The sequence below is a fragment of the Fragaria vesca genome, linkage group LG2 (assembly GCF_000184155.1).
Source record: "Fragaria vesca subsp. vesca linkage group LG2, FraVesHawaii_1.0, whole genome shotgun sequence".
Classification (NCBI taxonomy): domain Eukaryota; kingdom Viridiplantae; phylum Streptophyta; class Magnoliopsida; order Rosales; family Rosaceae; genus Fragaria; species Fragaria vesca.
Window position 1 is genome coordinate 24294916 of NC_020492.1, and position 22798 is coordinate 24317713.

At 36.9% G+C, this 22798-nt stretch overlaps 4 protein-coding genes across 4 annotated transcripts in view; all 4 read right to left on the reverse strand.

Annotated features, from left to right (window-relative positions):
- Positions 1 to 2220: 2220 nt before the first annotated feature.
- LOC101301558 (G-type lectin S-receptor-like serine/threonine-protein kinase B120-like) lies at positions 2221 to 7169 on the reverse strand. Its single transcript, XM_004292955.1, has 7 exons — positions 6023 to 7169; positions 4216 to 4326; positions 3763 to 3992; positions 3445 to 3658; positions 3104 to 3341; positions 2743 to 2893; positions 2221 to 2669 (listed from the first exon to the last, which is right to left on the reverse strand). Exons 1-7 carry the CDS (start codon positions 7167 to 7169, stop codon positions 2364 to 2366), a joined length of 2397 nt encoding a protein of 798 aa, XP_004293003.1. The 3' UTR covers positions 2221 to 2363.
- A 1780-nt stretch (positions 7170 to 8949) lies between these two features.
- LOC101301846 (G-type lectin S-receptor-like serine/threonine-protein kinase CES101-like) lies at positions 8950 to 13748 on the reverse strand. Its single transcript, XM_004292956.1, has 7 exons — positions 12608 to 13748; positions 11338 to 11448; positions 10606 to 10748; positions 10280 to 10493; positions 9922 to 10159; positions 9346 to 9496; positions 8950 to 9258 (listed from the first exon to the last, which is right to left on the reverse strand). Exons 1-7 carry the CDS (start codon positions 13746 to 13748, stop codon positions 8950 to 8952), a joined length of 2307 nt encoding a protein of 768 aa, XP_004293004.1.
- Positions 13749 to 14961: 1213 nt separating this feature from the next.
- LOC101302138 (G-type lectin S-receptor-like serine/threonine-protein kinase B120-like) lies at positions 14962 to 18230 on the reverse strand. The gene is made up of 7 exons (XM_004292957.1): positions 17047 to 18230; positions 16774 to 16884; positions 16461 to 16600; positions 16147 to 16360; positions 15818 to 16055; positions 15470 to 15620; positions 14962 to 15381 (listed from the first exon to the last, which is right to left on the reverse strand). The coding sequence occupies exons 1-7, from the start codon at positions 18227 to 18229 to the stop codon at positions 15073 to 15075; spliced, it is 2346 nt and encodes a 781-aa protein (XP_004293005.1). The 5' UTR covers position 18230; the 3' UTR covers positions 14962 to 15072.
- Positions 18231 to 20723: 2493 nt separating this feature from the next.
- Positions 20724 to 22798, reverse strand: part of LOC101302429 — an 11002-nt gene continuing 8927 nt past the window's right edge. The window contains exons 12-16 of the mRNA XM_004292958.1: positions 22327 to 22559; positions 21879 to 22092; positions 21531 to 21768; positions 21193 to 21343; positions 20724 to 21104 (exon numbers count right to left, since the gene is read on the reverse strand). Of these exons, the coding sequence (XP_004293006.1) occupies positions 20796 to 21104; positions 21193 to 21343; positions 21531 to 21768; positions 21879 to 22092; positions 22327 to 22559 (1145 nt within the window). The 3' untranslated portion in view covers positions 20724 to 20795. The remainder of the gene's footprint in view (positions 21105 to 21192; positions 21344 to 21530; positions 21769 to 21878; positions 22093 to 22326; positions 22560 to 22798) is intronic.

Here is a 22798-nt window from a genome sequence, read left to right on the forward strand (position 1 = left end):
TATATATATATATATATATATATATATGTTGTTTTAACCTCATTCTCCATCAATTAAGTCTAACATGATGTAGCCTTCAAAAGTTTTTTTGCTTCCTTTTTCTTTTCCGCATTTCCATTACAATATATCATAAATCTTTTCAGAACCTATATATTTTACTATGCTTTCTTAATCACCACCTCAATCCTCCCGAAACCTTTCTACACATACATGATACATCACACTAATTAATTATGGAAGCACTTGTGATATTCTCATTTGTCCTTCTATCTATCTTCCCCAAATAAGTTTGCAGGGTGATCCTTATTACAAGATAATACAACTCTCATTTCAAGTCCCCAAGTCGAGGGACTATACATCTACTTTGCAGCGCGCAATTCACTTTGTGCGGCTTTTGGCCGGCTAAACACATCTCTAGTTAACCCGAACAATCCTTTAGGTTATAACAGGAATACACCTATCGATCGAATGGTGTCGGCAAGCCAGTTCTGGGGCTTTTCTTGCAAGTCAGGTAGTCTCTTTATTATTTTCATTAATTTTATTTTATTTTATTTTATTTCATTTGATTGTTTCCCGTTTTCCACTACGTACGTACACATCTCTCAGTTTCTTACTCACCAATTTTTCTTCTAAATAGTTACCACAACACCTGAGACCAACTGAAGACCGGTTGGAAAAGTTTAGGACAACCAGGCCAACCCAAGATGTCGGATGAGGACTTTGGGGGTACATGAGTACAATAGACATGGGTTATGGACTCTTGTGTATGAAATATTCCATGTTTTAGCTCGTGTATGATAGAAGCGTTGGAACTGTTTCCGAGTGTACTTATGTGGCCCATTTGGATATAGACGCTCAAATTCTGATATCAATTTCAAGTGCTCAGGTCAACAGAGCAACCTCAGATAGACCAATACCCAGTATGTTACAAAATCTCAACTGATATCAAACCCTCTAAGTTAGCAATGTAGTGTTACAAATTGGGAATTGATATTTATAGTCAAGCAGATGGCGTCGATGTCTGAATTTTAATACATGAAAGTTTTTCCAGAAGAACCCAGAATGAAGATTACCTCTAGTTCCACAGGAGAGTTGAATCAGTAACAAGAACCAGATGAACTCAAACTTGTGTCAGAAAAAATTCACACAGAAGGTAAAGTGAAAATGAGAAGCAGGATGACTGGGCTAAAGAGGGTAAACTTATTAGGAGCGTAAAGTGGGCTGGCCTAGCTCTGGGTGTTTGGAACTAAATAAGAAAAAAATAACTGCCCTCTTCCTCATTGTTGAGATATCAATCTCACATCGGGAATATGAGACATTGCATGTGAGTTTATAAGGGTTTGGGCCACTCCATCCATTGCCAATTAGTTTTCGATGTGAGCCCTAGACTACTTTATCATGGTATCAGAGCAGGTTATCCACGTCCACGTGTGAAGCCCAAAGACCACACGCACTCTACGTCACCCCAAATGTTATCCACGTGTTAGGCTTAAAAATTCGCCACACGTGCGGGGACGTGTTGAGATATCAATCCCACATCGGGAATATGAGACCTTGACTGTAGGTTTATAAGGGTTTAGGCCACTCCACCTATTGCCAATTGATTTTGGTCTTTTGGATGTGAATCCTAGACTACTTTATCATATTGGAATTACATACAACTAGCATTCCGACCCCCGCATCGCTCGTGCGCAACGGTGATTAACTCGGCTGAATATCGTGGTTAGGCTAGCTTTTCTTCTTTCTGTTTATCAATCTCCTACTTTCTTTCAGTGTTCTCTTTTATAAAAACTGTGCATTGGTGGTTATCGTTGTTGTTTGATCTTGAAGAAAAATCTTCTTCTTTATTGTATTTTACTATAATACCCCTCTTTTTGTTTATTAAAGTTAGTTAATATTGGGAAAATTTTGACAGTTTATATTTTGGTGAATTTCTTGAACCCTTCGCTTTATAGTTTTTGTAGTAGTAAAGATATGTCGCTTTATGTAGTAAAGATGTGTGACATTATTACAACCCTCTAATCAAGTAGATTCTCCTCCGGGACTAAGGTAGACTCTTCTTCATTCGTAGCAGTGACAACCATCCGGTTCACACCGTCAGTGACAAACTGCTTATCTCAAACCTGCATGAAAAGTTGCACTAGATTCGCGTAGAGTATATTCGAGATTAGTTCAGATGAAGAGCAATGAAACAAATCTATCATGTGCTGCAATAGCAGAGGCTTTCTAAATTTATGGCCACTCCTCTGACCTTCAGAAAATAGATATTTGGAGGAATAGAACCAAAGGTACATTTTCTGTTGCATTCTATTTACAACTTTCATACAAGCAAAACAAGTAGACACAAGACAATTTTGAATTTTCTACCTGGCATCTACTTGTGACATGGTTATATCATTTTTAGAGTAATATCTTTGCCTGCTTGAAGATGAATCTGCATCTGCGCAGAACTGACTTAAAAATGCAGGTTCTTTGGGATGAGGCAGAGCAATTGATTCATTGCTTAGCATAAAAATGACATCTGACATGTACGGCCGATCAATGGCCCTTTCTTGAACGCATAGAAGGCCGATCTGAATGCATCTCATAACTTCATTGCTTGAACAAGAAGCATGCAGTGCTGAATCCAACAACCCCAGTCCATTGCCATCTTTCCACAAATTCCAAGCCTGAAACAACCCCAAATTCCATAGCTCAGCATCAAAAAATGTAAAATATAATTAAGTGAATGAAGTTGCTTACCCTGCCAAGTAGGTTTTGAGACTGATCAACATCAAAAAAGGCAATGTTCTTCTTTCCACTTATGACCTCTAATATGATCACCCCAAAGCTGAACACATCTGATTTTTCAGAAAAGAGTCCGTCCATGGCATATTCCGGAGACATGTAACCACTAACAATCAGCAGGTAAAATGCATTAGAAATTGAATTTTCAGAAATGTGTGCTACATCCACTTGTAAAAAGGGCCGCGACTTTATCAGAGAAGTAATTAGCAATGTGATCAGTGAACATAAAACATCTGGCTTTGTTGTGAAAAGATAAACCATATGAATGTGTGAAATCATCCCTGTAAAGAGGTACATGTCGCAGAACATAACTTACATTGTACCAACAACCCGTTTTGTTTGTCCCCTTATGTCATTGTCGCCAACAATTCTTGCCATGCCAAAATCTGAAATTTTTGGGTTCAGGTCACAGTCAAGTAGAATATTGCTCGTCTTTAAATCACGGTGAATGATCCTTAATCTTGAGTATTTGTGAAGATACAGAAGACCTTGAGCAATCCCTTCAATAATGCTCATGCGCCTCTCCCAGTCCAAAAGTACATGTTTGCTTGAATCTGCACCCAGTTCATCACATTATGTAAGCAAGAAAACAGATTAACAGTTAATTGACTAATAATTGGAAGCATTGATTAAAAGCTTGAAAGATCTTGGACAAACCAAAGATGAAGGAATTCAGACTATTGTTGGGCATGAACTCATATATTAGTATGCTTTCTTCTGCTTCAATGCAGCATCCCAAAAGCCTAACCAAATTCCTGTGTTGAAGCTTACAAATTACCGAGACTTCGTTCTTGAACTCCTCCAATCCTTGCCTGGAAATTTTCGAAAGCCTTTTCACTGCAATTTCTTGTCCTTCTTGAAGCAACTTACCCTGCAGTTTCCATACACATGTTGAAGGTAAATAATTGAGACTTGGCATGCCAACAAAACAATCACTGATTGCAACCGATTCAAAGCAGGGAACTGAAGTATTGCCTTATACACAGGCCCATATCCACCTTCCCCAAGCTTATTAGACTCTGCAAAGTAATCAGTTGCAGTCTTAATTGCAGAAAAACTAAAAAACGGTAGATCTTGGTCTTTCTGTCTGCCTAATTCCATGTTATTTGCACTTCTAGCTTCATTGAGTTGTATAGGCGATGCATCATTGGAGCACATTTGGAATAACCTTGCTTGATCAGATTCTCGTTTGGTTACTTGATCTTCTGGTAACAATAAATGGAAAAGGCTGCTTCTAAATTATGAAAGTCGAAATAAATAAAATAGAATTTCTGATGCATGAAAACTACAAAATATCGCTGTTTGACACTATTTACATGATGCATCTAAACACAACCCCACTGGAGTGTAGGAATATTACTGTAACAGTGTAAATAGCAGTCCCCAGATATAGTTTACACAAATACATTAAAACATTTAAACACAGACCTTTACGTTTCCTTCTGCAACGCATATACCAGTAGAACGAGATTGAAATAGAAATCAAGAGGGAACCCAAAGGAACTGCGACTGACAACCAGAGCTTCCACTGCTTACCATCTGGAGAATGAAGACAATGTTCATATACAAGTTAAAATTGCATTTACAACTAGAACTAACCATGATGAAATAGTGTAAATATTTTCCCAATTATCCATAGGAAAGCAGTGTATGTTGCCAGATTTCAAATCTGAATCTTATTGTTGTCAAATGAGATCTTCATGATCAATTAGTCCCAACTGTAGTAACATAACTCGCCAGACTAAATTCATTACAATTTAGTACGTTTACATTTGACAATTAGATTGGTTTGTGACTTTGTGCTTTCGTATCTAGAATCACAATGCAAAAGATTACGATTGAAAAAATCAGGAAGAGATATTCTCATTAAAATACTTGCAAACTTTCAGGAATCAATGCAAAACCAGCTTGATTACTAAAATGTAAAGTTACAACAACATTCATATCCTTCAGCTGCCTATTGTTTAGATGCAAATGTTTCTAAGCGACCACTATATGTTTCCAATCAGTTATTCATACTAGAAGTAGTTAGGTGACATTATCTATATACATATATATATATATATATGTATGTATGTATGTATGTATACATATATATGATAATTACTTTTCTTATCCTAAGGCAAGCTTTCACAACACTGAAAAAAATTATTTTACAGCTCATGTCAGTTCGTTATAATGCATTTGATTGCAAAAGGATAAAATACTAATTTGCTGATGACAGAAGAGTATCTTCAAGTTTGAGGGAAGGTTTTTTATTAATTATAAGTAGCTAGAAAATTTGATTAATATATTGTCTATGAAAGGGAGGAGAATTGGAACAGCAGGTAAGTAACACGTCCAGCTTTGCTGTTTTGACTCAGTTTGCAGTGTTCTCATAGACTTATTATTTGTCAGCATATTATAGTTAATACCAACTGCTTTTATAATATTGATCGAGATGCCACAACAGAACCAATAATCTATTGCACAGAGACAATCATTTAACATTTGTTGAAAATATATACCTGTAGTCTCCCCAAACATTATAGTATCAAAACACACACATCAGAAAGTCAAAGTAAGCAAACCAAAGAATTTCAAACCACCTAACCTTTCGATAAACAAAAAGATTAAACTATGCACCAGGATAAGAATTCAAATCAACAGACTTTCTATATTGAATCCACCAACATTGTGATTGATTAATTCAGAGTTTCGTAGTCTACATTGCAAACGACTGTACTTCATATAATAAGCTCTTTGTCATTATTGTTAATGCAAACTATTTTGTCAAAAAACAATTTAACATATTGTGTTGATGTGAGAATGTTCATAAGCTATTAATAATGGAATATGCACACGGTTTCATTCCACAAATGCAACCCTTCGGTTTGGCTTGGAGGGGGATTCCAGTTTAATCCTAATTTCACTGCCAAAACCTCATCCTCAAGCCATACCAAGAGGTTTCTGTTTGGTCCACAAAGTGCATAATCTGCTAAAGGCCAGACCATGTATGCGTGTGTGTAAACATAAGCATTCTGTAAAGGGATCCCTAATTAAGTTGATCACATAGGGATCACATGTAGAGCCCCTAAGGATGATTGAACTAGAAGACTTAAAAAAAATGAAAATTTCAAATCATTAGACCACATTGCAGGATTGACCTGCATGTGATCACAATGGGATCCCCTTACAGAAAGGCCCTGTGCGTGTGTGCACAATTAACTATATCAGTTCAGAGTTATAGACTTACCACTTGAATCACCACTGCGGATGTAAATAACCCCCGCGCCCTTCTCTACAATCATCAATAGATTTTGTTTGCTCCCAAAATAAAGTTGGCATCCTGATTGTCCATTCTCAAGTGAAGTGAATGCAGTACAGGAACAATTGTTTTTGCACAGTGTTTCACAATCAGCAGTCCACAAATAGGTGGAATCATTACTAGTGTTAGATGGCAGCAAGCCATTCATCTCAGAAAATTTACCATCATTGTCACACATAGATGGTAGTGAAGTCAAGCACCTCCCAGTATTTCCACCATTTGAATCTTCACACAAAGCATGACTCACATTAGAAATCTTCCCATCCAGCATAAGATACTGGTCCAGCGTTCCTGTTGAAGCCATCACAAACCACATCAGGTCATAGTTCTTCGGGGTGCTAAAAGTGTAGAAGGCATCAGATCCATTGGACTGGAAACTGAAATTGTACATATTCCCAGCAGATGAGTTCTCAAAAATAAACCGTAAGCCATTTCCATTCCAAAAACCAACATCCATCACAGCTCCATCTCCTCGCCAAACCGAAATCCTAGTGTGATCGTTGGCATCAATGCTTAAGGTAAATAGGCCACGGATCGGGTTTTGGGGACTTGCCCAAGAAACAAGAATGTGAAAGGTTTGCAGGGTTGTGTTTAGTCCAAATAGCCCAATCTTCATCCCAGGGAGAAAAGTATCAGTCGGAATATCAAAACTCTGCCATATAGTAGTACCTGAATCTGCTTCCTTGAGGACCAAGTTTCCAGTATCAAGAAGTGTTGCGCTTGTGTTGGTTGTAGTGGTGGAAAGACTTCCTGTGTTGACTATCAGTAGCACTTGTCGACGGTCTGTGAGAACCAAATTCCCAGACCGGATTTGAACCACGCCAGATGAATCCATTATGGGGTTTTCGCGGTCTACCCAGACAACCTTGTTTGCATCAGCTTTGAACCAAATTCCCAGATAGTAATAACCTGAAGAGCTTTCATTGAATAGGCCAAGCACGAAAACTCCACCAGCTGAAACCAGGGTTTGACTGCCCCTCAATGTGTCTGAAGGTGTAAGTGTGTCTGTTGCAAGTGATGAAAACGAAAAGCAGCTAAGAAATGTCAAGCAAATGAAAGGAAGAAACATGGCCATTGCAGAGTCAGAGAAGGTGCAAAACAGATGAACTAATGCAAGCTAGACTGGTTCAGATGAATTACAAGCTTACTAGCTAGCTAGTATTGTAATTTCTAAGTAAATGTAATACTTTTTCCTTGCATTCTCACTGATGCAGCTTCATTAGTCAAATATTTACAGTTAAGAATTCCAAAAGAAAATCTTGAGTTGGCCAGTTAGCCCATTTCTTAGTCCTCAAGCCAGATATCAGATGATTCTCTGGGTAATGAAAATCGATAGCGATATAAAATATTACAATTCAATGTTCAATGCTGATGTAAACTTCTACAGACTACTGACTTTTTCTTTGGAACTGAGCCTACTGATTAAGTAACTTAATGATTCAGGAATACATAATTCGACCACCCTTTCTAAATTGCTATCTGAAACTATGCAGTAAATCAAACCAAGTCAACTATATGAATACATATGTAAATCACAAAGATTGTGAAGCCAATCACTTACACAGAACTAAATAGAAGGCAAAAATAATGGACATATATATGAAACAACATTGATGGCATGCAACATTCAACAGGAAAACTTATAAGCTGGTTGTTTGTACCTTCTATATAGAAAAAAAAAAAAAAAAAAAAAAAAAAAAAACCAAGATGTGAAAACTGATGCCAGTTACTTCTGCAATCCAACCTCTGATTGAGAAAACTTTGCTTAAACTCTTGTGGTTCAAGCCCACAAGAGGTTCTGGGATCATCATCTGTGTCCACACTCCACACACACTCGTAAGGAAAGCTGTTCAAGATGTGGGTTATCTTTTGGGAAAGTGGTTGATGAAATGCTCAGAGCTGGTAAAATATAAATCTCAAAATTCAAGTCTTTACTGGTAAAAACAGTTAAGCCACAACCCACAGCATAGGTGGCACACATGCAAACATGCATGTATTGGACTAAGCCCACTATGAATTTATAGATTTATTGATCTAATTAATGATACATTAATCTATGATGCTGCTACAACAACTGAAAATACTTGTTGTCAAAATGCATAAATGGGTGAAAAATGAGCATGCCCATTTACATTACATTACACTTTTGATACAAGAAAATTAAAAGTTTACAAGAAGAGCAAATCAGCAATATTGTTAATTGCAAAGCATGGTGAATTCTAACATATATATGCTACCCTGCCATGTTCTTCTGAAATGGACAAATGGTTATGTCATATTGAGAGAAGTACACATCTTTTCCTACTTGAAGAATGAAGATGAATCTGCATCAGGGGAACTTAACTGACTAAAAAATGCAGGCTCTTTAGGAAGAGGTAGAGCAAATGACCGGTTGATCAGCGGAGAAACAAAAAGGTAAAAGAACTTTAAAAAAATGGTGAGAGTTATAGATTGAGTATAATCAACAATTTTTTCCTGACAGATACAAATCTATAGACACTTCAGCACAACTAAATAAATAAACCAATTAAACACCTTGAACATGACTCCAAGTTGAAACACTGAATTCCATACTTTTAACTGGATATGGTACTAGGTACCAAAATTTTGGTTCAAAATATAAAGATTCAGCCAGATTGTCCCATTATTTGCTGAATTATTTAAAGCAAAAGCTTAGGTTTCTATAGAATGGTCACTGTGTATGAATATTGAAAGAAGAATTCCCTGGTTTTATGTGAGCATCTCCTTGTGCTATATTACAAATTTATTTATTTAATACAAAGTAAAATAAATTTATTTAACCTGTACATCAACCTTATTATCCACAAAGCCTGGGAAATTCTTATTTCATTTTTTTACCTGCCATGCTCTTCTGAAATGGTTACATCATTCTTAGACAAATCTGTTTGCCTACTTTGCAATGAATTTCCACCTGTGGAACTTGACTGACTCAAGAATGCAGGTTCTTTAGGAACACGCAGAGCAAATGACTCATTGCTAAGCATAGCAACAACATCCAACATTGTTGGTCGATCAATAGCTCTTTCTTGCACACATAAAAGACCCATCTGAATGTATCTTGTAACTTCACTGCTTGAACAAGAAGCATGAAATGCTGAATCCATCAGCTCCATGCCGTTGTCATCTTTCCACAGATTCCAGGCCTGAGTTATCAAATTTTCAGAATCTTGGCAACAAATGCATGTAGACGTTACAAATTGTTTGCCAGCAGGAGGATTTATAGGCCTTACCTTGCTGAGCAAGTTTTTGGATTGATCCGCCTGAAAGAAGGCAATGTTCTTCTTGCTACTTATGATCTCTAATACAATCACCCCGAAGCTAAACACATCTGACTTTTCAGAAAACAGGCCATCCATAGCATACTCAGGAGCCATATAACCACTAAAGTTAAATGGATAAGCTGCATTAGTTACTGAGTTTTCAGATAAATCAACCTTTTTGAAAGCCTTAACGATCACCAAATCATATGAAATTTTGTAGAGGTGATCTACTCATATAGACCTAAGATATGAACGGTGGAGATGTAAAATTATAATCGGGAAGTTGGTGTAATGCCTTATCCTTATGAATGGCTTAAAATAGGGATCCCTCATTGGAAGAGCCCTATATATATATATATATATTTAATTATCATACTTGTCACTCAGGTGGGATGAACCACTTACAAGTTACAACTTACAAAAACTGATCCCACTTTTATGATAGATGTGATTAAAAAAGTGTTAACTAAACATAGAACATATATTTTCATTATAAAACTGATCGATAAACCAAAAGAAGGGATATATATGTATATGTTTGCTTACAATGTACCAACAACTCGGTTTGTTTGTCCTCTTGTGTCATTGTCGCCAAATATTCTTGCCGTGCCAAAATCAGATATTTTGGGATTCAAATCTCTGTCCAGCAGAATATTGCTGGTCTTTAAATCACGGTGAATGATCCTTAATCTCGAGTACTTATGAAGATACAGAAGACCTTGAGCAATCCCTTCAATAATGTTAATACGCGTTCTCCAATCTAAATGTACCTGTTTAGTTGAATCTGCACCGAACAATTCAATCTTTCTATGTAAACAAACATCATCAAATAGAATTTATAGAAAAGAGGATTACAAGAATGGGAAACACGGGAAAATTTAAATATAAATGATTCGGAACAAACCGAAAATAAAGGAATCCAGACTTCTGTTGGGCATGTACTCATAAACTAGTATGCTTTCTTCTGCTTCAATGCAGCATCCCAAAAGCCTGACCAAATTTCTGTGTTGGAGCTTACAAATTACTGAGACTTCGGTTTTGAACTCATCCAACCCTTGCCTTGACATTTTAGACAGCCTCTTCACTGCAATTTCCTGCCCTTCTACTAATAACTGACCCTGTTTGATTCCACATTTTACAAAAACAAGTTGGAGTTTAGATTTGAGATGTTGATTATGACAAATACAAGTTCTGATATAAGCAATGTGAAGTAGGGAACTCATATCTTACCTTATAGACAGGCCCAAATCCACCTTCCCCTAGCTTATTAGCTTCCGCAAAGTAATTTGTTGCAGTCTTTATGGTAGAAAAACTAAAAAAAGGCAATTCTTGATCCTTCTGTCTCCCTAATCTCATCTTCTTTGCAGCTCTAACTTCATCAGGATCCATTGGTAAAACATTCTCAGAGCCTATTTGAAAGCATCTCACACAATCAGAGTTCAAAATGCCATCTAGCTTGTCTACTTTAATTTTTAGTTATATTAATTAGATGACACTGATCGAAGGGAGTGAAGGCTCTCTGTTTGATTATGATTTCGAAGAAAAAAAGTTTGACATTTTGTTTTCTTTTCAAATATACTAGGAGGGGTCTCTAGTGGGGAACTTCAAATCAAACACTTGAATGAGGTTTAAATTTTTACCTGAAATAATTTTTAATTAACACCCAAGTATCCATGCAACTGTTGTTCAAAAGTCCACATAATCCTCATTTTGAAGGACATCTTAAAACCATTAAAACAAAATAAAAATGGAACTCTATAAGATCTCAGTAGTCAGACTATAATTTTAGAATGTAAATCACAAATATTGTGTTTCTTACATTCCAAAGGTGCAGGAGTCTAAGCACAAAACTATAGTATGAAAATGTGAATACCGCTCACCATATTTCTGTTCCAACAGTGACATTTACTAACTAAAAACAGGCAAAGTGAAACCTATTTAGTACAATAGCCAAATTCAAACCTTTGAATCGCCTCCTCCAGCGCAAAAGGCAGGACAAGGAGAGTGGAATAAGAACCAAGAGGGAAGCCAAAGGACCCATGATAGCTAGCCAGTGTTTCCAATTCCTACCAGCTGGAGAGTTATCAACATTTCGGTTGTAAGTATCATTAACAAATCTGATCGTATCAATGAAAATTAACTCTTAAAAAATTGAAGGAATTACATGATATTATTATACTTTATTTATAAATAGAAATTGATACATTCTCCTAACATAAATCTGCACCACATATTGAAATATGATGCATGTATCTTATGTATAGTTCAGATTAGCCATCTAAACGTATGACATGCAAACAGTAATTTTTGTCAGCAGAAAGAAACAGAATGAGCCATTCCTATTCAATTGTCTACTAATCATCCAGAACAGAAGAAAATGAGTCTGATTCTCATTATATGTTTACTGACTTTGAAATTCAGAAGATACATGCATTAACCTGATTACTGAGATCAGGTTTACATTCAGAAGAAAAAAATTATAGGCAATCAGCTTAACTTTATATTACTTTCACCAGCCGTCCTAATTAAACACATAGTATATCAATAGTCATGATGTTTATCAGAAGGCGTAGGTGAATATCATTTAAGATTTGTCAAAGATATATATCTTTGGTTGTCCCCATGTTTTGTATCTATAAACATTCACATCATACAGTCAAACAAGCAAACCAAAGAATTCCAATTAATTCCTTATCACCTTCAATAAAAGAAAAAACATGATTTTGAATAAACTGTGGCAAGACGAGAATTTGAATCAAGTGATGCTCACTTATCGATCTTATCCCAGGGAAAGAGGTTGTTCGCAGTTTGTACTATTTATGATTTCATAATTTCTTTATTCTTATTGCACAACAGGGTCAACACTTGATAATACTTACTAACTTCAGATAATCCATAACCAATTGATCAAATGTGTGAGACAAATCAACAAGCTGACCAAATTTAAGCCTCTTTGATATGGTCAAAGGGGTTTGGTTGGAAATCTGCAATTCACTCAGCATGAAGGAGTTTCATTTTGGAACGACGGAATACTGGATTCAAAGCTCCCAGCAAGATATTAGGCCCTTACAATTCACAACAGAAGGCACTTGGTTTGGCTTCAGTTTTACAACCAAAGCCTCCACTCAAACAGCACCAAGAGTTTCTATTTGGCACGTCCACATGTTTGCAAACTTGCAGAATCCATTTAGGCAAACTATATACAAATATATTTAATTAATTATAGACTTACCACTTTGAGCACCATTGCGAATGTGGATAAGCCCTGTTCCATCTGCGATGATGTTCAACAGATCCTGTTTACTTCCATAATAAAGCTGACACATTGGTTCATCAATGAAAGCAGTACAAGAACAATTGGTGGAGCACAGAGTTTCACATTCAGTAGGCTCAGTATTATTGGAAACACTACCATGAAATGTAAATGGTAGCGAACCATTCACCTCAGAGAATTCTCCGCCGTTGACACAAATAGCTGGCATCGAAGTCAAGCACCTCGCAGAATTACCACCAGCTGAATCCTCACACAAAGCATGACTCACAGATGATATCTTCCCATCCAACATAAAATACTCGTCCAGGTTTCCTGTTGAACCCATAACAAACCACATGAAGTCGTAATTCTTACTGGTGCTGAAAGTGTAGTAGGCTTCATATTCATTAGACTCGTAGCTAAAATTGTACATATTCCTGGTTGAGTTCTCAAAAATAAATCGTAAGCCTTGTTCATCCCTGAAAGCAATTACCATCTTCACTCCATCTCCTCGCCAAACTGAAAGCCTTGTGAAGTTGAGGACATCCATGGTTAAGGTGAATAGGCCACGAGCTGGGTTTTTGGGGTTCTCCCAAGAAACCAACATGTTAAACATTCTTTGAGTTGTGTTTAGGCCAAACAGACCAAGTTTCATCCCAGGTAGAAAAGTATCAGTTGGCAAATCAAAACTCTGCCATATGGTGGTACCTGTATCTGCTTCCTTGAGGACCAAGTTTCCAGTATCAAGAAGTGTTGCACTTGTGTTGGTTGTAGTGGTGGAAAGACTTCCTGTGTTGACTATCATTAGCTCTTGTCGATGGTCTGTGAGAACCAAATTCCCAGACCGGATTTGAAGTAGGCCAGATGAATCGATTATGGGATTGTCGCGGTCAACCCAGACAACCTTGTCGACATCAGCTTTGAACCAAATTCCCAGATAGTAATTACCTGACAAGTTTTTATTGAAAAAACCAAGTTCAAAAACTCCACCAGCTGAAACCAGGGTTTGACTGTCTCTTAATGTGTCTGAAGGCGTAAGTGTGTCTGTTGCAGGGGATGAAAATGAAAAGAAGGTAATGAATGATGTCAAGAAAATAAGAGGAAGAAACAATTTGGCCATTACAGAAACAGAGGAGATGCAAAGCCCAATGAACAAATTTAAGATAAGCAGAGAACCCCTGTTCGGAGCTGCTAGCTAGTTCTTTAATTAGTTGATAATGAAATACAATGTGGTCTTGCATTCTGATAGATGCAGGTGTATTAGTCATAATTTGAAATATTTTACTTATGTACGATTTTGAAATTAGGAGATATAACGATATATAAGTTAGCTCCATATATTTCAGAATATATAATTATCGTAGTCAAATCTCAAGTGAATCAAAATAAAAGGGCAATAAAACATACATCATTCAAACATGATGTAACATCTGGAGCCCAGTGGATTCAGCAGCATAAGTTCTAGGAATAATTAATTCGACCGAGAATTTCTTAAACTAAATGATGCACGCAAGTAAATCACAAAAGCAGAACAGAACCGATCGAGTGCCAACTATTTATTTACCTGGAGTTTAGGGTAATAAGGCTATTGACATGGAGAGAACTAGAGAGCAAGCTGCTGGGTCAAACCTTTTGAAACGACAGAGAAAACCCAGATATATGATAGCTAGCTTGATGAGCCTGTTTTCCATTAACACTGAAGTGATCAAAGCACAAAAGGATCAATGTCGGAAGCTCTCTAGCTTTCACCAAGCCAAGGCTACAATACTTGGTATGATATGAAATCCTTGAATCGGAAAACTCCCAAGACAATAGATAAACCCGCTTTACAACTTTCATCTATCAGACATTCGGACATGCTGAAAGAGATCTGTTTTCAGGGATATCAGTGATGTCTAGCATGGCACAGGTGGCATACATGCAAAACATCCAGCTGACTGTAATTATGTGTATTGGGCCGAATTCAATAATAGGGATCCTTCTGATTCTCTGGCCCAAGACTAAGATGCTAATTAGCTTTTCATTTTTCAATTACATGAATTTCCTTTTGGTTAACTATTTACTGTTTTCGTCATTCCTGGTAAAGTTCCTTTTGGTCAACTATTTACTGTTCTTGTCATAGAAAATCATAGAAAAAAAAAAAAAAAAAAACTAATTCATTGTTCTTATATACTGAACAAGGAAACACAGAGGTTCCTCAAGGAAGATTGATGACATATGCAGGGAATTGGTCAGAAATTAAAGAGTGAAAAAACAATCACATTTCTGATACAATTTCTCCCCTAGCTAGGAGACTTAAAAAAATGTTGTACAATATTGTGCCACTAAGGTGAAAAATGAGCATTCCCTTTTGCACTAATCACAACTATATATTATACAAACTAAAATGAACTCTACGCGGCAACAATATAATGAACTAAAAACCTTGGTGAACTCTTATATTCTTACCTGCCGCATTCTTCTGATATGGTCACTTCATTTTGAGAGTGATATCTTTGCCTACTGGAAGATGAATCTGCATCAGTGGAGCCTGAATGACTCAAAAATGCAGGTTCTTTAGGTAGAGGCAATGCAGATGACTGATTGCTTAGCAGAGAAATGACATCCGACATAGTTGGTCGATCAATAGCTCTTTCTTGTACACACAGAAGACCTATATGTATGCATCTGATAACTTCACCACTTGAACACGAAGCACGCAGTGTTGAATCCATTAACTCCATGCTGCTCCCTTCTTTCCACAAATGCCAAGCCTAAGATAATTAATTCAATTACAAAAATATTAGCTACAGATATATGCACATATGTAAAAAGTGACTAGATAAGTTCAAGGTTGCGTACTTTGCTGATTAAGTTCAGGGTGTGATCAGCCTCAAAGAACGCAATGTTCTTCTCGCCACTTATGATCTCCAATAAGATCACCCCAAAGCTAAAGACATCAGATTTTTCAGAAAAGAGGCCATATGTTGCATACTCAGGAGACATGTAACCACTGGCAATCAGAAGACAATGCATTACAAAGAGAACAGATAAAATCATGCTTTATATACCATATTTAATATTGATGGAAGTCATTAATTCAGTTAATCTGATATTAGCAATGTGGAACAAATATCATATTAAGAAAGAAAGCAAAAGAAATGAGCATATCAATCTCAAGAGTGTACATTTTTCTCTATATATACTTACAATGTACCAACAACCCGGTTTGTTCTTCCTCTGATGTCACTGTCCCCGAAAATTGTTGCCATGCCAAAATCAGAAATCTTGGGGTTCATCTCACTATCCAGGAGAATATTGCTGGTCTTTAAATCACGGTGAATGATCCTTAATCTCGAGTATTTGTGAAGGTATAGAAGACCTTGTGCAATCCCTTCAATAATATTAACACGCCTTCTCCAATCCAAAAGTACATGTTTGATTGAGTCTGCACAGTGAACAAAGAAAATAAACATTGCAACAGAGTAATCAAACAAGAAACAGAACACAGTAATAGCTCAAAAGATTACGGGACAAACCAAAAATGAAGAAATCTAGACTTTTGTTGGGCAAGTACTCATAAATCAGTATACTTTCTTCTGCTTCAATGCAGCATCCCAGAAGCCTAACCAAATTTCTATGTTGAAGCTTACAAATCAGTGAGATTTCGTTTTTGAACTCCCTCAACCCTTGCCTGGAAATCTTGGACAGCCTTTTCACTGCAATTTCTTGTCCATCAACTAGCAATACACCCTGTTTAACTCAGCAGGATATACAAATATTTAGAAGGTTAAGAAGACGTAAGCAATGCCAAAATAAAAAATCATAAGTAAAGCAGGGAACCGATGCTTGCCTTATAGACAGGCCCATATCCACCTTCTCCAAGTTTATTAGACTCTGAAAAGTAATTTGTTGCCTTCTTTATGGTGGCAAAACTATAAAGGGGCAATTCTTGATCCTTGTGTACACCTAATTCTTTGTTTAGGAGGAGACCTACCATTCTCGATGAGGAAAATTGGGCAAAAGAATTATTGAGACAAATTCTCATAGTACTATAGTAATAATTTTAATGAAAGTACTTGATGCACACAGTAGCACTCCCCTATTATTTTTCATACATAATTAAATTTAGCAAAGTAGCAAGCTAATGCCCTACAAACTCTAACCTTTGAGTTGCCTTCTCCAGCACAGATAGCAGGTGAAGGAGATTGGAACAAAAACCAAGAGAGAAGCCAAAGGAATCGCCACAGCCAACCTGACTTTCCACTTCTTAGCATCTAGACAGACAAGGCCACCATTCATATGTAAGTTTAAAACTCTATTGTTGTGTTGAACAAAAGTTAACCTAAGAGAACCAAACTTTACTAATCAACTAATGACAATAGGAAAGTATTGCATATATATGCATAATCATTTTAGTCGGGTTAATTCGGACTCACCACTTGGACCACCACCTCGGATGTAGATAAACCCTGCCCCCTTCTCTATGTTCTTCAATAAATCCTGTTTACTCCCATAGTAAAATTGACATCCTGGTTGACCAATCCGAACTGAAGCGAAAGCAGTACAAGAACAATTGTTCTTGCAGAAAGTTTCACAATCAGGAATCACCATATTATGGGAACCACTAGTATTAGGTGTAGATGGCAGCAAACCATTAATCTGAGAAAAGTCAGCACCATCTTCACAGTCAGAAGGTATTGAATTAATGCAGGTCCTAGTATTACCACCGGTTGAATCTGCACACAAAGCATGACTCACAGACGAGATCTTCCCATCCACCATATAATACTGGTCCAGGTTTCCAGTATAATTTATCACAAACCACACAAGGTCGTAATTCTTACTGGTAGTGAAACTGTAGAATGCTTCATTTGCATTGGAGTGGAAGCTAAAATTGTACATATTGGCAGTCGAATTTTCAAATATAAACCGGATGCTATTTCCATCCCAGAAACTGATCTCTATACTCTCTCCATTATTTCCGAGCCCAACTGAAAGCTTACTGGTATCGTTGCTCATGCCTAAGTTGAAGATGCCACGAGCTGGGTTTTGAGGGCTTGCCCAAGAAACAATATTATGAAGCTCTTGTCCAAACAACCCAAGCTTCATACCAGGAAGGTAAGTATCACTCGCTACATCAAAACTTTGCCATATAGTATTACCTGTATCCACTTCCTTAAGGACAAAATTTCCAGTATCAAGAAGTGTTGCACTTGTGTTAGCAGTTGTGGCCTTGGCAAGACTTCCTGAGTTGAGTATCAATTGCACTTGTCGACGGTCTGTGAGAACCAAATTCCCAGACAGGATTTGAAGTAGACCAGATGAATCCAGTATGGGATTATCACGAGCAACCCAGACAATCCTGGTTGGATCAGCTCTCAACCAAATCCCCAGATAGTAATAGCCTGAAATGCTTTCATTGAATAAGCCAAGCTCAAACACTCCACCAGCTGAAACCAGCACCTGATTGTCCCTCAATGAGTCTGACGGTGTAAGAGTGTCTGTTGCAGATGAAAATGTAAAGAAGCTAGATGATGATATCAACCAAATTAAAGGAACAAGCATGACTGCAGGAGTGCAAAGCTGATCACCACTTGATTCAAGCTCCTTGGACCACATAAAGACCACATGCACTTAATAGGATAGGATCTTAACTAGTTCCTTGTTTTCCCGTGTATATTGTCATTTGTCAATAATGGCTGGTTACTTGGTCTATCGTTTGGTCTGTTATTTGTATGGTTTAATCAGGCTTCTAAATGGTCCTACATAAAACCGCCTAGTTCCCGCCTAGTTTCACGGCCGTGTAGAATACTTCACTTTTAAACATGGCCGCCTAGGACCGTCTAGTCCCTGTCTAAACACGGCCGCTTAATTGCTACAACAATCTGCCTCGTTTTTCTTCTAGGCTTTTGTGCTAGGTTGTGGGCAATTAAGCGGCCGTGTTTAGCCCGCCTAGGCTACTAAGCTCTCTTGTTAATTTTTTTTTTTTGTTGTTGTGTGGTGGGCCGGGGTTGATATTGTGGGCAGCATGAGAGTTTAAAAATGAATGTTGTGTTTAGAATTAGAAGCGTATATGAAAGTTATGCTAAATTTTGGATAAATTTATCCTATAAATGGGTCTCATAATATTTATGTTGAATAATTTATCCATATTTGACTGTTTTCAAGTATTTGAGTATATAAAATATATATTTTTAATTAATAAATATTTTAAAAAAACAAATCATCTAGTCCCCGTCTTGATTGTCCAAGCTTTAAGCTACAGATTACCGCCCGGCTAGCGCCTTTTAGAACATCGGGTTTAATTACAAAAGATTGTTAGAACTTGGAACTATCAACTTCATACGCAACTATCAAATTGACATTTTGATAACTCAATTTTTGTCCGGTAAAAACTTCAAACCTCTATAATTGATGTTGTTAACTGCTGACATGACTGTAATGGGGCAAAGTTGATGACTACTTGATTCAAGCAAGACTAGACTGACCAGATAGACCACAACCAAGCATTTTTTTTAATTTCCCATTTATAGACAAAAAACCATTATTTGCTCATTCTTCATCAAATCATAGGGATTGAGAGCCTAGCAATGATGAAATTTATATTCTGTTTACTGAATCACATGAAATTTTACCTAATATATGGAATGTGTGAAATATGTATGAACAAGGGAATAAAGAGATTTTTTTTTACTCAAATTGAAATTTGCAACAGATGGAAAGGAATTGATAAATTATACTTAGACTTATGAAATTTTGTTATAGAATATCAAAACGAAAAATTATTCAATTTCTACCATTATTATGATATTTGTATTCGACTCTGGTTGGATACCATAAAAGTATTCGGGATTCGGCCTATTCCATGAGACAAAGAGATAATAATCAGAAACAATATAGAAATAGAACTTGGAGTACTTAACTTTTTCGTGGATTCATCTCCTCCTTTTTTTAGTCAAATTTGTAGAATATGTTTGTAGAATATGATTGAAGTGTATAAAATTTAATAAACATGTACAGATCTAACTATAGTTATATATATATATATATATATAAACTATAACTACCTATATATACATACGTCTTGATGATATAAGGAGCTAGCTAGTTCTTCAAACTGTATACAATATGCAATCCTGCATTGTTGGCGGGTTCCTTAGTCAATTATTAATTTATCATCGGTAGTTTAGTCTTAATAGAAATGACATTACATGGATGAAATTTGACCATATCTTCCACGGTAGCAGTCAGAACAAGAAGAGTATCAAACTGGTCACTGACAGATAAGTGAAACTTCTAGAGCGTAATGGTGATGTAATAGGTATAAACAAGGATCCTATAAACAGTTAGACACACTTTCTAGACTGGTTTTCTGAACCTATGCAGTAAAACCCAATCAAAGTAAACTATATCAACATCAATGTAAATCACAACCCTTCTGAAGCTAACTATTTACCTGGATAAAAGTACAAAACATCCAAAACAAAGGATGTATCATGCAAGATATATACAATAAAGAAATCGCTTTTTACCTTTGAAAGGAGAAATAACCCAGAAGTAAAGATGATAGATTGAGAAGAATCTTCAAATCAACCCCCTATTTCTCACTGAGGTAATGATAAAGTCACACTCATCAGCCACCAAATCTGAAAATTCCAAAGTCTTCTCCTTGCTATTCTTTAACAGTATCTACTCTAATGAAACCAACTAAAGAAGCTTCTGATTGAGTGAGGAGATTTTCCGGGAAACCAACACCAAAGACAGCGACTTTAGCTGCTTATGCAAAGACCAAAATCGCTCAACTGAAACAGAGTTTAGCAAAAGTGCCTTCCTGGGTGTACGGGCTGTTCCAGTGCCATTGGTTTTATGTTTTATGCCTTTTAATTTCCCAGAAAACTCTTTGATGAAATGACTGACATGCAAACATTACCCACAGAAAAATGTTGCTCCTGTCACCATTTGCTCTGATGACATCAGTCCCTCTTCCCTTTTGTTCGTAAGTAAGGGGTTCACAATGGACTCATCGTAACATTTCAGTAGTTTGTTTAATAAAAAAAATGTTGCTACTAAAATAATGTGGTACAATTTTGATTATTGTTACAGGTGCATTTTCTTTCATAATAGTAAATAGTTACTTTTGTAAAAGTAATACAAACTCTTCAGCCAGGTGAAGTCTTAACTTTTGCTACCTGCCATGCACTTCTGAAATGGTTATATCATTCTGAGAGTAACGTCTTTGCCTACTTGAAGATGAATCTGCATTAGTGGAACTTAGCTGACTCAGAAATGCAGGTTCTTTTGGAATTGGCAGAGCAAATGACTGATTGCTTAGCAGAGAAACTACATCAGACATGGTTGGTCGATCAATAGCTCTTTCTTGGACACACAGAAGACCTATCTGTATGTATCTGATAGCTTCACTGTTTGAACAAGAAGCATGCAGTGTCGAATCCATCAACTCCGTCCCGTTACCTTCTTTCCACAAAGTCCAAGCCTAAAATAAACAAAATTCAGAAGTATCAGAAACAAATACATGAACACATTGTTAAAGATTGGATAAGTTCAGGAAAGGAGTTGCTTACTTTGCCTAGTAAGTTCAGCGAATGATCAGTTTCGAAGAAGGCTATATTCTTCTTGCCACTTATAATCTCTAATAGGATCACCCCAAAGCTAAACACATCAGATTTTTCAGAAAAGAGACCATCCATGGCATACTCCGGTGACATGTAACCACTGATAATAAGAGGAAAAATTGCATTAAAAAAGGAAGGAAAGTTGGACTAACATACACTTATGATGGATCTGAGTTTAATAGACACGCCAATCAGTAATGTGTTGGTAAATGCATTAGAAGTAGTTTTGTTGTAAAAAAAGAGACCAACTGATATGAGCATACAAGTCTCCAGAAAAATTTACTTACAATGTACCAACAACCCGGCTTGTTTTGCCTCTAGTGTCATTGTCCCCGAAAATCCTTGCCATGCCAAAATCAGAAATCTTTGGGTACATGTCACAGTCCAACAGGATATTACTGGTCTTTAAATCACGATGAATGATCCTTAATCGGGAGTATTTGTGAAGATATAGAAGGCCTTGAGCAATCCCTTCCACAATGTTCACGCACTTTCTCCAATCCAAAAGTAACCGTTTGGTTGAATCTGCACCAATTCCTCTCACCATGTAAACTTCAGCGAAAATATGTGAAGAGGATCACAAGAAAATGAAGCATATAGGACATGTTGCATGTTGAAGGAGAACATGCACTAACCAAAAATGAAAAAGTCCAGGCTTTTGTTGGGCATGTACTCGTAAATTAGTATACTTTCTTCTGCGTCAATGCAGCATCCCAAAAGCCTGACCAAGTTTCTGTGTTGAAGCTTACAGATCACTGAGACTTCATTTTTGAATTCCTCTGACCCTTGGCGGGAAATTTTGGACAGTCTTTTCACTGCGATTTCTTGCCTTTCTACTAGTAGCTTACCCTGTTTTCATAATGTAAAACTTAGAAGGTTAAGAAGATATTTACACTGCCAAATAAATTGCAGGGAAATGCTTTCTTGACAGACTTATCCATGGTATATGTTGCTGCAATGTCATTCCAGGACATTGATTGGTGAATTCATTTTTGTATATGTTGTACCAGATTAACACCTCAGCAACATAACATGCTAATCATCTTGTAAGGAAGCATTACATAAGATGAACTGAAACCTTGCCTTATAAACAGGCCCATATCCACCTTCCCCGAGTTTATTAGACTCCGCGAAATAATTTGTTGCAGTCTGTATTGTAGAAAAACTAAACAAGGGAAGATCTTGATCCTTCTGCCTGCCCAACTCCATGTTATTTGCACCTCTAACTGCATTCAGCTGAACTGGTGACGCATTAGTAGCCATGTGGAATAAACTCGCTTGTTCCAAATTGATATTGCCATCTGGTACTGAGTTTTCTGATGACATTAACACAAGGTTGCCCTTTTTCAGTAGGGAAAAAAAAGATAGGGCATAAAGTGTCAGATCGATAGGGGGAGAGCCCTTTGCACTCCCTTTATTTCCCTCACTCCAAGTGTGCAGATATATATATATATATATATATATATATAAAGCTGATCAGGTGCGGACGTCCGCACCAAAGTTTTGGTGCGGATTTCCATTTTACACCACTTTTCGATCGAATTTCCTCATCTCC